This window comes from Scleropages formosus, chromosome 16 (assembly GCF_900964775.1).
Source record: "Scleropages formosus chromosome 16, fSclFor1.1, whole genome shotgun sequence".
Lineage (NCBI taxonomy): Eukaryota > Metazoa > Chordata > Actinopteri > Osteoglossiformes > Osteoglossidae > Scleropages > Scleropages formosus.
The window spans coordinates 8,150,215-8,164,720 of NC_041821.1; the positions used below are offsets into that span (position 1 = coordinate 8,150,215).

The 14,506-nt window shown below is 43.6% G+C and overlaps 2 protein-coding genes across 3 annotated transcripts; one reads left to right on the forward strand and one right to left on the reverse strand.

Moving 5' to 3' along the window:
- Nucleotides 1-2,185: 2,185 nt before the first annotated feature.
- Nucleotides 2,186-9,623, forward strand: etfdh (electron transfer flavoprotein dehydrogenase). 2 transcript variants are annotated; one of them, XR_001965310.2, is made up of 13 exons: nt 2,186-2,684; nt 3,775-3,927; nt 4,147-4,376; nt 5,040-5,121; nt 5,309-5,427; nt 5,530-5,607; nt 6,439-6,585; nt 6,815-6,955; nt 7,402-7,545; nt 7,630-7,811; nt 8,375-8,557; nt 8,707-8,928; nt 9,296-9,447. XR_001965310.2 is itself a non-coding variant. In XM_018735988.2 (13 exons), exons 1-13 carry the CDS (start codon nt 2,654-2,656, stop codon nt 9,457-9,459), a joined length of 1,863 nt encoding a protein of 620 aa, XP_018591504.1. In that variant the 5' UTR covers nt 2,186-2,653; the 3' UTR covers nt 9,460-9,623. The 2 variants fall into 2 exon arrangements, 1 of the variants encoding a protein (XP_018591504.1); XM_018735988.2 differs by having other exon boundaries at nt 7,630-7,798; nt 9,296-9,623.
- Nucleotides 9,624-9,912: 289 nt separating this feature from the next.
- On the reverse strand, nt 9,913-14,277 carry ppid (peptidylprolyl isomerase D). The gene is made up of 10 exons (XM_018735989.2): nt 13,949-14,277; nt 13,126-13,266; nt 12,717-12,823; nt 12,324-12,512; nt 11,959-12,081; nt 11,761-11,867; nt 11,244-11,400; nt 11,005-11,091; nt 10,871-10,913; nt 9,913-10,426 (listed from the first exon to the last, which is right to left on the reverse strand). Exons 1-10 carry the CDS (start codon nt 14,031-14,033, stop codon nt 10,338-10,340), a joined length of 1,128 nt encoding a protein of 375 aa, XP_018591505.1. The 5' UTR covers nt 14,034-14,277; the 3' UTR covers nt 9,913-10,337.
- Nucleotides 14,278-14,506: the final 229 nt, after the last annotated feature.

Here is a 14,506-nt window from a genome sequence, read left to right on the forward strand (position 1 = left end):
GTGCAAACCAACACACGCTGAGCAGGATTCGAACTCTAAGGCCTCGAACTGTGAGGCAGCAGTGCTTCCTGCTGGGCTAACATGCTGCCTGAATTTACATAACGCTCACTTTCCGTAATCACTTGTCAGGGTCACAGTGGTCCAGAGCCCATCCTTGAAGCACAGGACACAAGGCTAAGTAGAGTAGACCCTGGAGGGATTTCCAGTCCATACCCACACACACACAGCCACTTACATGTTCACACACTAAGGGAAATTCGTAGCGTACGGTTTGCCTGAAACACGTGTCTTTGGACTATGGGAGGAAACCAGAGCACCCAGGGAAAACCCCCAGAAACAAAGGGAGAACATGCAAACTCCGCACAGACTCAAGCTAGATTTAAACCTATGCCCAAACAGTTTCTGGGCTGTTTGGGCAGCACTGTGCCACCTTAATTCACATAACAGGAACCTGAACTGTAACAATGGGTGTCTCATGTTACATACTGTAATCAGTCAAGGTGTTTTGAATTAAGTAGTCTGTTGTTAGATATTTGTAAGACTATGTTTCTGCTTATTGTGTCATCATGTGTGACATGCAATCATTACAAAGAAAAATTGATGAAACAATTTGTCTTCTGTCTGCGAGTGGGGAGAGATTTGGTCTGTAAAGCAGGATTTTTTTAACTGAACTTGCAGAAGACTCAAAACTATAGTTTTGTGCCTGGACTGCAATGGCATGCACTGTTTTGTAGATAAATGGTAAAGCACCTTTATATGTGCCTGAAAAATGTGCCACGGGAACAAGCGAATCTCCGTTCTCCAAGGTGAACGGATGCTGACCTCAAACTGTGTTACAACCAGAATATAGAGTCATTCATGAAGAACTCAAACATACAAAAACTGCAGTGATATCAGATTGTTCTTTATTTTTGGCTAACACAGAATTTTAGGCACATGACCAGTGCGTATGTGTCAAATTTATGTCCCAAACTGGCTGTAGGTGAAAACACCCGGTGCTTATTAAACAACTGTACACAGCATGTATGGACATGTCTTCAAGTGACAATCGGGATTGTGTAAAGAAAAATTAAATTAAATATCATAAAAAAGTGACCCGAGGTGAGAAGACTTCAGGTGTCGGGGGTCGATGGCGTGGGATCGCTGTGGGCTTCTTTCAGAAAGTCCCTCCAGGCCTTGAGAAACTGGGCGTTCGCTGCACATCTCGCAGCCAGATCCTTCACCTGCGTGGAGATGACTGAGGTCGCATGGAGCATGTGTGTCAGGGAGACTGCGGCCTGCAAAATACATACACACGTTTAATTCAATTTAAACTATACTTATGAATAAATGTACAGTGATACATACTGATACAGATAGATACATACTGCACAACCAACACTGTTGCATTTACCAAATACTTGACAATCCTACAGGCACACAGTGTACCTGTTATGTAGGTGTAAAACAATGAATGTCACAGAAAATTGTAAATAAAACTGAAGTGAAAACAAAACAAAACAGGGGGGGTCAAGTCACGGTGAGTTACTCACATCATCAATCTGCACTTCAATTTCCTCCAACATTTCCGTGTCCGAAAGATTAAGAGCGACTCCTGAAGAAAGAGAAGCGTTTTCTGACATTGTGCTGCTGTACAGGTATCTGTAAAAGAGAGAAAAAATAAGAATTCTGCTTCTTCTGCTCTCCAGCGCTTTCAAAACAGAGCGCCTGTCTTTCTAAATTCCCGCGGAATGTGCCATGGCGCATGCGCATGATGCATAGCGCTGCGTCAGCTGCTACAGCGCCGCCGCTTCCCCCTGTGGAAGCACTGTGCAACTGCAACGAGATTAAGAACTACACACAGTCCGTCAAGAGACAGTAAGCGGTTACCCAAAGTGAGCGGGAGAGGGTATTTATTAATTTACATGCCAGAATTTTATGGAGAGCGAGTTTCAGAGAATGCCACATTATTTTGTCATTGCTTGTTAAACTCAGAACCCAAAGACGTGCGTCTGTAAAATCTGCTATTTATTTCAATTCTAATCTGTCCACGTTTTCAGTTTTTGTTATCATCCTGTCTGCTCTTTTTGATATATAAAATTTGTAAAAGTTTTAGTTAAGTTTGGACAAAAATATTTCCTTTTAACGAGGCTGTTGTTGTTGCGAACGACGAGTAGTAATTTTGTCATTGAATCTACTGATCATTCATGGTCTTTTCGATAACCAGTCGGCGCCCCTGGCCTTTCCAATCACACATTATGACTCTTTTAAGCAATGAAACTACTTTAACTATAGCCCTTTTCAAAAACTGCCCTAACTTCGCCATACATTCGATTTACACGGTGTACTTTTATGAAACCACATCACCCAAACTGCGTTGCGATAACCCAGTTAGCGTCCTTCCTATCCAAGCAAGATGGCTTCCCATTAAAACTCCATTAACCACAGCCCTCTGCGACGTCTATTCTCGCATTTCCGGTCCGGTCAAGGTGGCTTCCTCTCCTAATCTTCGTTTTGTAACGGCAGGGCCAAGAGTGATCTTTCACTCCAGTTAAAACGGTTACTTAGCGACGTGCAGTCGCTCTACTTGTCTAGATGGCATCTTCAACATAACTATTTTTAAAAGCTATAACATTAGAGGTAGCACTTCTTCGACCTCAGCCTGGTCTCCGTGATGTTTCCAGTTAAGAAGATTTCCCAAACCGGTACAGTGACTAGTGGTTTACATTTCTTTTCTGACTCTCCAACAACAATAATAATATCTGCTGCTGTGTTTTCCTACACTGTTTTTTTTTGTTTTGTTTAAATGGACTCTTCTTCTTAGTTTACTCTGGCCTGGTTTCACACAAGGACGCCGGAATCAATGTATAAATTGAATGAAGCATAATTTTATGTGTAAATATATTTAATGCATGGTGACTGTGTGTGGTCCGCGCTGGGCTGCACGCGCTGCCCGCCACGTGCAACGACGGAGCTCTGTCTGTGTCTTTGACAGCGAAGCAGGGACCTCGCTGTTCTACCGCAGTGATCAGAAAGTAGGGCAAAGTTCACAGCCAGCAGCAGCGCTCGCGCTCACTTTATTCATGTTGTTGTCAAAGACTGAGTGGGTGTGACTCTCATTTTCTCTCCCTCGGGGTTTTCATGCGCAGTTGAGCAGTGTTGACTGATTATTAAAGGGGTTTTCAGGTTACAGTTTTTACTCACAGTTCTAGTACTGTAACACTGTTACATTTTGGAGCCTAACAAATCTCTCCTGAAGGATTTTTCATGTCATTTTCTCCCCCCCACCCCAGCTGTTGTTTTTCTCCAAGATTCACAATGTTAAGCTGCACTTATTTACCCATGTATACCAATGGGTAATGTTTTTTAGGGTAAGTACCTTGTTCAGGGGTACTACAGCCAGAGGTGGGATTCAAACCGGCAACCTTCGGGTTAAAAGGCAGCAGCTCTAACCACTACACTACCAGCCATACCGTTTACCCCTAAATCTCTGAATATGGTTTAAAAGCTCCATCCACTCTTAGAGTCCAGTGTAGTGATTTACACTTCAGGATTATAATTGACAACCGGATGTTGCATCTCAGAATACGTTGTGTAGTGGGACAGCTATCGCCTTGCAGTCTGAAGGTTGTCAGTTAGAGTCCCACTCCCGCTGTAGTATATTTTATCAAAGTTCCTAATACCCTGCTGTACAAATGGGTGATTCACTGTAAAGTTACTTGTCTTGTAAGTGACTTTGCATTAATGTGCCAGGAAGAGATTAAGGGGGAATCGTCCTGAATTTTCCTCTTGCAGCACGGAAGTACGTGCGCATTCTGAAGGCCTTTCAAGGGGAGTGTCTGCCGTCCTACCTGTGTGCATCGAGATGGTCCTCCACGACAGCCCCAGCACCGCGCATCACCACACACTACTCCGTCTGTCCCAGGGACAAGGACGCACGTTGGGAAGGTACGGTGCAGAGCGGACACCTGAAAAACAGCGCAAGTTTGACTGTTTGTCTTCCTCCTCTACGTATAAAGAGTGTTAAATTAACGATTATGTCTGAAAGTGTATTAGAGGGAATTAAACAGCTCAGTCTATTTTTCTTTCATTGGCTATGGGAATGTGAGTGTATTTTTTTTTGCATGAGTGTGTACGTTTGACGGTGGACGCCGTGTTTTTGTCTAGGTGTGACGATGGAGCGCTTCGCCGACGAGGCCGATGTCGTGATTGTGGGCGGCGGCCCTGCCGGTCTCTCGGCCGCCATCCGTCTGAAGCAGCTGGCCAACCAGCACGACAAGGAGCTGCGGGTGTGTGTGGTGGAGAAGGCCTCTCAGATCGGTGCTCACATCCTGTCCGGAGCCTGCCTGGAGCCGAGTGCCCTCATCGAGCTTATTCCGGACTGGAAAGAGAGAGGAGTAAGTGCTGCAGGTTCGAATGGAATGGCAGCCAGAGTGAAACCGCACTGTTCACCTGTGCTTCTGATGGATCGAGTCTAGTCCAACTCCATTGGAACTCCATTGGGTAAATAGGTTTAATTAAGGCGTTAGACAGCTAAGTATTGCACTGCTCCTCAGAAACAAGAACCGTGGGCTTCCGGGACTGTAGTTAGTGGCATCGGACATGACTTTATGGAATAAACCGTCATTTAAAAAAACTGGGCTGTGGGTTCGAATTCATCTCCATCTGTGCGGAGTTTCCTCTGGGTGCTCTGGTTTCCTCCCAGTCTAAATTATGTCTAATGAATTTCGGGTGAACCGGCGACTTTGTTTTCCTGTTTGTGTGTGTGAGAGTGAGTGAGTGATTGATCTCCCTGCCGTAGACTGGTGTTCCATTCAGGGTGTACCCAGCCTCGCAACCTATGTTTCTAGCATATGTTGTGGACTGCGGTGACCCACCTTGGACAAGTGCTTATTGATAATGGTTATGTGAATCAGTGCTTGGAAACTATTGAAACTTTAGATAGACAGATCAGTGCTTATATGTGTTACAATCTTCAGTAAGTGCACATTTGAATATGTGGAATGCACTGTTGCATGTTTTTCATGCAAACTGTTAATGCAAATTGTCTTTATTTGAAGGCCCCTCTAAATACACCAGTTACAGAAGACAAGTTTGGAATTTTAACAAAAAAGTATAGAATCCCAGTTCCAATTCTCCCTGGTGAGTTCCATCATTATTGTCAGATTTTATTTCCACCGAGTAGCAAAGATCAATGTAACTGTGCATTAGACGAGTTAGATCTCATGTGGTAAAATTGCGTATTGTGTCTAATGTGAAACGATGCAGGGGTTTACCTGATAAGTTGTACCTTATTTACATGGTCCACGCATGGTTTGTGTGTTTGCAGGGCTCCCCATGAACAACCATGGGAACTACATAGTTCGCCTGGGACATCTTGTACGCTGGCTGGGGGAGCAGGCAGAGGAGCTTGGCGTGGAGCTGTACCCTGGTTACGCTGCTTCGGAGGTAAAGCGTTGGTACCACGTGAGGCCGTCCGGAGCAGTCGAGCCCCTTACAGGGGATGTGCGGAGGGAGGTTGCTGATGCCTGAGTTTCTTTAACCCTACAGGTTCTGTTTCACGAAGACGGCAGCGTGAAGGGAATCGCTACAAACGATGTGGGAATTTCTAAAGACGGATCACCCAAGGTAGGGATTTGGCAAATGCCTGTTTCACATTAAGTACAGGTGGTCCTCGAATTACAATGGGGTTCTGATTCAGTGACTTCATCCGTACGTCGCAAACCCCCTTAGAACTGTTATACGTATAAACCTAGTTTGAGGGCATCTGGTAGCGTAGTGGTTAGAGCTGCTGCCTTTGGATCCACAGGTTCAATCTCCAGCCGTGGTACTCTTAAGCAAGGTATTTGCTTGGAGAAAAGGGTCAGAAAACCGTAAGACTATATAAACAATTGACAAGCTTTTTCATGTTTCTTTAATTTTACGTACTATTCCTCTTAATACTAATAATGAATATACAGTTCAATTTTGTTTTGAAGTCACACTTATTTTTATGTTTTATTATTTTCTGTATCTATTGTCTTTTGCTTTTTCTTTCCTGCACTGCCAGACCACTCCAGTTTTTGCTTGTTAGCAGTTCTGGAATTGGCTGGAATGGAAGGAAACTTCCTGTAAATAAAGCGTTGTATTTGTAAATGAAACGCAGTCGCTGACCGACACACCGACTGAGTCGAGAAGAAACGTAGAGCCTTGTGGCAGCGGCATGGTCAGTCCATGTTCCCACACGTGTTGAGAACAAACATCAGAGCTCAAAAATAATGTAAGGTTAAAGGGATGGCTGTCCGAAATCCTGCTCATCGTACGTCGCATATGTTGTGACTCGAGGACCACCTGCATGCATTTTGTCAGACAGACACACACAAAGAAAACTACCCATATCCCGCAGGAGCGATGTGTTATAAACTGAAGAGTATGATCTGCTCAAGGTGTGTCTTGGGTTTCCTGTGTCCTGCTGTGCAGGACGTGTTTGAGAGAGGAATGGAGCTCCACGCCAAGGTGACGGTGTTCGGCGAAGGCTGTCACGGACACTTAGCGAAGCAGCTTTACAAGCGTTTCAAGCTGCGAGAGAATTGTGAACCTCAGACGTACGCCATCGGGCTGAAGGAGGTACCGCTGCTCCGTGCGTCGCCTCACGTGTGCATTTTCCCGCACCAGTTTCTCGAAGTTCATGCTCTTTGTAGTTTGTCCACCGAGGAGTGTATTTATAAAACTTCTCACTTTTTGATCCATCACGACATGCTCCTTCTGTGCTTCTGCTGCAGAATTCTCTTGGAGATCAAGAGAAAAGCGTGGAAATATTGCTGCACTAAACATTTTTCTCCTGAATTTACCCAAGTTGTGGCTTATTGATGAGAAGAACTGGAGACCCGGGAGGGTGGAGCACACTGTCGGCTGGCCCCTGGACAGGAACACGTATGGAGGCTCGTTTCTCTACCACTTGGATGAAAAGGAGCCATTGGTGGCCTTGGGCCTTGTGGTGAGTGGGTTGTCTTGGGGTTAAGACAACTGCATGGGTACATTATTTACTATTATTATTATTCTTCATTTATCTATTATTTTATCCAAGGCATCTCACAATGTTAGGTTTGTGACACTGGGGCACTTGCAATGATGCCCCCATTTATGCAACTGGGTCATTTTTACTGTGTCAGTTCAGGGCAAGTAGCTTAATCACATGTACTACAGCAGGAGCAGGAACTCAAACCCCAAACCTGGGTCCTTCGATTGCAAGGCGGCATCTCTAACCATGACGCCATCTGCTTCCTCCAAGTTAGCTGTAAAGTAGTATTGACATTAGCAGTAAATGAAAGCTTTACATTAATGATGTATTCTTTTGTAGACCTGCACAAATTTACTTTTCTCAAAGGTATGACAGCATGTCCGTGTCCTCAGCAACCCTGCTCCCTGCTGTTGTTTTCCCAGGTTGGTTTGGATTATCAGAACCCTTATCTGAGCCCCTTCCGGGAGTTCCAGCGATGGAAGCACCACCCGTCCGTGGCCTCCACCCTGAAGGGAGGCAGCAGGATCTCATACGGAGCCAGGGCCCTGAATGAGGGTGGGTTCCAGGTAGGCCCACCTGCGGCAGCACCCGCTCTGCACCCTCCTTCAGATAAGCTGCACCGCGCTCACCGTTTCCCTTCTGCCTTCCAGTCCGTGCCCAAACTCACCTTCCCTGGTGGTGTACTGATAGGGTGCAGCCCCGGGTTCATGAACGTCCCCAAGATCAAAGGCACCCACACGGCCATGAAGAGTGGCATGCTGGCCGCCGAGTGCATTTTCCAGACGATCACAGATGAAAATTTTGAGTCCAGGACAGCCGGTAATGCTGAAAGGTGTCGACACAGCACAGTTATTACCACTGGCTTTCAGTAAAATGTTTTTTCTGAGTTGTATAAAAATTTCAATTTAATTTTTTTTTTTTTATATGTGTATACACATGCACACATGTAAAGATAAAATTAATGCAATTTCATTGTTGTTCCAAGAACATTTCTCATCTCCACCTTTAATATGGAGGAATTATGAAATGCACTTGTAGAATCTGCAAGAATTACATTTTATTATTGACATTTGTCTTACTGAAGGCTTTTATTTTCTCTGTGCAGTTTATACTCATCTTCATGGATCAACAGTGGCCTAAAAACTCAGTTCAGAATGAATGTGTGTTGAGATTTTTTGCAGACAAAACTTGTAAATATACACACCCTTGTGTAACTTGACCTACGCAAACATTTGTCCTCTGTCATGTGACCATCGCTGATATTTTTAAAACAATGTTTACCAGTTGTTGAGCTGCTCAAATGATATTGAAAAGTAGTCTCATAAATTGCTGTTGTCCCTACTCAAAGTTTCCTTGTCTGCTTTTTATATACTTTTTAATTTCCTTCTCTCCCAGGAATTCACGTTCCAAAATACGAGGAGAGCTTGAAAAACTCTTGGGTCTGGAAGGAGTTGTACTCTGTGAGGAACATCAGACCTTCATTCCACAGTTACTTTGGACTGTATGGAGGAATGATCTACACTGGCATCTTTTATTGGATCTTAAGAGGGAAGGAACCATGGACTTTGAAACACATCGGTGAGAAAGCTAACATGCTTAGGAAAGCGCTGACGGTTGGAGGTGGGCCCACACCTCTGCCTCTGGTGGTCACGTGTTCATCTCGATTGCAGCGAGTCGTGAAGCCGGGATGAAACGGTAATTGATATCCGTGGTGTCCCGGGTTCCAGGTGAGGACTCGAATCAGCTGAAGCCTGCAAAGGACTGCACCCCAATCGAGTACCCGAAACCTGATGGCAAACTGAGCTTTGACCTGCTTTCTTCCGTTGCTCTGAGCGGGACCAACCACGAGCATGACCAGCCCCCCCACCTCACCCTCATGGATGACAGCGTTCCTGTGGCCAAGAACCTGGCCGTCTACGATGGACCCGAGCAGCACTTCTGTCCAGCAGGTATCTGCACACTCCTTCGGTACACTGTCACAAATAGTCTGTCTGGCCTCTGTTTTTCTTTGGAACCTTAAGTGCAGACAAGACAGTTAAATGCATACACTTGGCAGATGCTTTTCTCCAAGGTACATTTCATAAGAAACAGGGCTTAGATACAAAAGCAGCATTATTGAAGCACACCTGTTGGTTTAAATACTGCCATTTCCTAGCGTACATTAGTAAATATTTCACTTGACCAGGTGGCTGAAATGAGGCTCGAACCCAATTATCCTTCCAGCGACATGAACGCAACCACAAACTGCTACAGTTATGGAGTTTTCCTGAAGCGGATGCTGCAGAACTGTACTTGGAACTAACCGTGTTTTTACAGGAGTGTACGAGTATGTGCCCCTCGAGTCCGGAGACGGCATGAGGTTGCAAATCAACGCACAGAACTGCGTCCACTGCAAGACGTGTGACATCAAGGACCCGAGTCAGAACATCAACTGGGTGGTCCCTGAAGGAGGCGGGGGTCCAGCTTACAACGGCATGTGACCTGAGTGAGGTCCAGTCTTAGTACACTGACTGCAGGTTTCTTTTTCTGTAAATGCAGACCTTTACAATATGCCTTTATTTTAATAAATGTTCTGTATCAATATCAGAAGAAATGTTCTCCATTATGTTAAATTTTAAAATAAACCCATAAGTAATTTTGATTGCAAAATGTTCACATGTATATAGGTGTGGCGGTAAAATGCTGTAAAGTGGTAATTTCACTGTACTTGTTTCGAATGATGGCTCAATTTCAGAAACATCTGTTTTTAGGTAACTTATGACACTGTTTAAAACCTCAAATATAAGCAGTTTAAACAGTTTAACATTTTTTCCTTGCACGCAGTATGAACTAACCTTCAATGAAATGGTACTCCTCTGTTCAGTTAATGCCCTGTTTCCCTGGTACATTTTCTGTGTGCTTCACAACCTTTACATACACAGAAAATAAGGTTCACAAATACTTTATTCAGAAATGTGCTGGCCTATACAAGTTATATTGGGACCAAGTACAGTAAAAGGCACCCAGGTACAGTGTAGGCAGAGACACATTCTTTTTCTTCTTTAAAATCAGTTTCTACAGTATTCCACAATGAGGATTTTCCACATCTATGTAAATGAAGACCACTTTTACATATTTAGATGGACTTGTTAAATGATTGACAGAAGGCAAACATTTCATCTCTGAATACAGTAAATATTGGGACCTGGAACACTAATAGCAGGACTAGGAGATGGCTTGTATGACCCTAAGCCATGTTATCATGTACTCTGTTTAGTCTGTTCTTCATGGTATAAGGGGCCCACCTGTTTGCAATGTAATTTAAAGTGTTGATTTACCAACATGCTCTCTATGCCCCTCTGCCCCCGAGATGAGATCTTCAGGCAAACATTTTTGCATAGGTCTTTTTTTCCCTTTCTTTCTCCTCCTTCACTTTTTGTTTCACTTTCAGCATCTCATTCCCAATGGCTGCAAAGACAGTGGAATCAGTTATTCAGTCACTCACAAACTCCAGTGTTCTGTTACAAAACTGCATTTTTTCACAATACAGTGGGTCCTGTGCTTATGAATTTACTGGGCACCGAGAGCTGGTTTGTTACTCAAAGTTTGTTAGTCCACTGTGACACAAACTGGTCCAGGGGTGCCTGATCAATTCCTTAATTCCATTCTAATTCTGTATGTAGCTACTTATGTAATGTGTACTGGTACATGACAGAATTGCAGGTTAGTTCTACTTACGAAAAAATAAATACTGAATACTTAACAAAAAAGTTTGTATCAGCCAAAAGTTCATAAGTAGAGGACCCACTGTACTAAGCACATATCAGAAAAAGAGTATTAGTGTCATACTTTCAAAAGGCATCATTAAACAGCTATTTATCAGAAAAAATGGGAATTTATAAACAGACTGACCTTTGTCAGCTGGGGATATTTCTTGAGCTTTCTTAAGATCAGCCTGTATGCACAAAAGAAGAAAAATGTTCAGAATTTATACAACTCATATAAAATTCTGAGTATACAAAACTGTGGTGCAGAAACGTTGGTACCATTGCTTGGTCATACTCCTTCATTCCCTGCCAGGCCTGGGCTCGTCGGTACAGTGCTTTAGTGTTGCTCGGGTTCAAATCAAGTGCCTTCATCCAGGGGTAGAAGGGGTGAAACATGAACATAAAGCATCTTGGGAACACCTTCAGCATTTTGTAACCATTCTTTTCCAGAAAATGACTTTCATCTGCTGTTTCCCCCCATTTTAAACTTGCAGATATTGATACGCTGTTGCGCGTACCTGGGTGCAGCTGTCGATGGCATCCTGCCATAGCTGTAGTTTCAGCTTACAAGCAGCGATGTTCAGGATGCAGCTCAGGGCAACTGGTTCCAGCTTCTTCTGGGAAGCGTTTTCTTCGTCGTCATCATCCACTACATCACCACACACTTCGAGGTACCTAGGCCAAACACAGTCTGCTGAGACACGGCTGAAATGTCACTTCTTATTTCAGAACTCAGCCAACTCTTCTCTCCTAAGAGAATTGCATCTTTAACCCATTTATCCTCCTAGATGTCCTTGCTCTAACAATGAAGATACTTCTGAACAGTATTACAGTAGGGCACCTCTTGGCGCTTGACTGCTTTGGTTCCTGCTGCTATTGGTCGAATGAGCTACATTTTGATCATGACTAAAGGTCTTCAGGCATTTCTTTATGTGAACAAGGGTTGTATGCAACTGACGTGTACTATAAAAGCGCCAAGGTTTACTTGTGGTCTATGCATTATTTTTAAATGGAAAAATGTTTTTGTGGATGTACCTCAGAGCTTTGGAATACTTCTTATTAGCTGCCAACCAGTTCTGGGACTTAAAGAAGTTATTCCCAATATTCTTGACATCCTCAGCAATGGACAAGATTTTATCAACCTGCCACAAGTAGAGACGATTAAAGAAAGACAGTTTAAATTCTGGATAGTGTTGTGCTATGAAGTGACAACAGTTAGGGAATGGTGCTCACATCTTTAAAGTCGATGTCTGCGTCCTCAGGGAAGTCAGGGTGGACGTCCCCTGAGCCGTCATTCAGAGCAATGCCCCAGTCGTCTCCTTGACGGAGCTCACCGCAGTCTGCGATAATACACGGCTGTCCAAAGAGGAAACAACGGGATTTCATATTTCTGTGGAAGAACACTGATTTTACACCAATATGTAGAAATGTGCATTTTGAATACTGGAGTTCTTCAATAATTGTTGGCAAACCATCATCCATCAGTCCATGTGTCCAACTTCTGCAACTGTTTACTTATGGCTGTTGAAGTGATTTGGGATCGAGGACAGAACGAAGACTCTACTTTTCATGATATCAATTTACAATTTCAGACACACCTCCACAGGCGTGTCCTCTTTGGTCTCTACAGCCTCCAGGATCTTAACAACACCCATGCCCTTAAGCACTTGTCCGAAAACCACATGCTTCCCATCAAGGTGGCTAGTTGGGACAGTGGTGATGAAGAACTGGGAACCATTGGTATTGGGCCCAGAGTTGGCCATGCTGAGCAGGCCCTCCCTGTCGTGCTAAAACAGATAATGAAAATATAGCATTACATGTGAACATTTTTTCAGAGCCCCTCCTCCCACACCAGTCGGAAAGAAGGCACTGTCATTAGAAAAGCAGCAGGCACAACAATGAATATAATTTAACGACTTTATGCCGTTTAACGACTTTTCTGAAGTACATGGCATAGCTTGTTTTCAAACTGATAATAGGAAACTTCTCACCTTATAGTGGAAATTTTCATCTTCAAACTTCTCACCATATATGCTCTCTCCTCCAGTGCCATTTTGATTTGAAAAGTCTCCTCCCTGAATCATGAATTTCTTTATGACTGTCAGTATGGCAAAAACAGAAGGTGTTAGAAGACAGTGCTGTCTGAAAACACTAGTATATAATCAACAGATGAAGCTTTATTCATCCCAGAGAGAAATTCATTTCGTTGCAGCAGCAAGAGACTTAAAACGTGTGCATATGTACACGTATAAATACAACGCATGAATAAGTACAAACATATAAACAGTATAAAGTAGTTAGCGAGTGAATGAAGAGGCAAAAATATTGAGAGGCAAGGGAGGGTAGGAATAGAATGTAGTGATTTATGGTGGAACAGCTCTGGGACGTCAGCGTGCTTACTCCTGTGGAACGGGCATCCTTTAAAGTGCAGCGGCTTCCCGGTGGCCGGACCGTCGCCCTTCTCCCCGGTGCACAGGGCTCTGAAGTTCTCCGCAGTTTTGGGGACGACGTCTGCAAACAACTCGAGGACGACGCGGCCCACTGGGAGAGGATGGGAGTGCGTATGAGTGCATCCCCATCTACTCATATAAAATATGTTAATAATTTTACAGGAGGTGGTAGTGTGGTGGTTAGAGCTGCTACCCCAAGACACAAAGGCTGCAGGTTCAAATCCCACCTCTAGCTGCAGTACCCTTGAGCAAGGTACTTATCCTAAAAATTGCTCCAGTAAAATTCCCCAGCTGTATAAAAAGGTAAATAAATATAGGCATCTTAACATAGTAAGTCACATGGAGAAAAGTATCAACTAAAAGTAACTTTTAAATATTTTTTTTTAACTCCAACTTCAGTGCGATGAGCCACAGTCATGGTGTCTGTTCCACTTAATGGACTGACACTGTAAGAAGAACTAATATGTATAATAATACTCCGCGCTAAGCTGGTCATAAAGCTGTTTAGTTGTGCTAAATGCATGTTTTGTGGGGGTTTATGTTTTTATTTCCCGCTTGTAAATTCATGATTCATTAGGACACAGTGACTCAGTGTGACCACGTCAGTCAGGGCCTGAGAACCTGCTGTGTGGAGTCAGTACTGGACAGGCAGCAAACCGGTCTGAGCGCACAACGTACCTAACACTTGTATGTTTCATGTGTAACTGTGGGATTTTATCATATTATATAAAACGAGCTCAATTGATTTCGAATCAATCAATCTGCGCTCATACCTCTTTCACCGCCAACGTCAATATCGAGGAAAACCCGCGGGTTGTCCGGGTTCGAAGGCTTATTTTGGGGTGACGGATTTGACATTTCTTAACCACGTTTTTTTTTTTTTTTTTTTTTTTAAATTAAAAATAATGAAAATAACGAGTACGGAGAAGTACACCACACACACACGGGAGCAGCGTTATGTCTGGACTAGCGGTGCGAACGTGAACGAGCGGGAGCGGAAAAAACTACTTCCGGTGGTGCCGCGCTCAAAACGTCAAAATAAAAGCGTTTTTAAATTGTGACACAATAAAAATCAAAGCTAGATTGGCTGCGTAATTTCATAATAACAGCGAAGCTTAAAACCTATTTCTAGTGGCTGCGGTTCTGAAAATATCCAAATGAAATAAGCGTACAAGCACAAATACAGTTCCGGTTCGCGGAACCGAACAGGGTGAAATAAGACGAATAAAAAAATAGAAATGTACTTCCGGTAGATTCGGCATCTGAAGTGTCAAAATAAAAGCAGGATTTCCACAACAACTCCGCGTTACAATAAACATTTATTTCGTTAC

Excerpts from the sequence above, each read along its gene's own strand:
- etfdh (XM_018735988.2), top strand. The coding sequence starts at position 2,654 with ATGTTTCCAGTTAAGAAGATTTCCCAAACCG. Across the intron at positions 2,685-3,774 it reads TAAGAAGATTTCCCAAACCG|CACGGAAGTACGTGCGCATT; the intron begins GTACAGTGACTA and ends TTCCTCTTGCAG. Across the intron at positions 4,377-5,039 it reads CGGACTGGAAAGAGAGAGGA|GCCCCTCTAAATACACCAGT; the intron begins GTAAGTGCTGCA and ends CTTTATTTGAAG.
- ppid (XM_018735989.2), bottom strand. The coding sequence starts at position 14,033 with ATGTCAAATCCGTCACCCCAAAATAAGCCTTCGAACCCGGACAACCCG. Across the intron at positions 13,267-13,948 it reads TGACGTTGGCGGTGAAAGAG|TGGGCCGCGTCGTCCTCGAG; the intron begins GTATGAGCGCAG and ends ATCCTCTCCCAG. Across the intron at positions 11,868-11,958 it reads CAGACATCGACTTTAAAGAT|GTTGATAAAATCTTGTCCAT; the intron begins GTGAGCACCATT and ends TACTTGTGGCAG.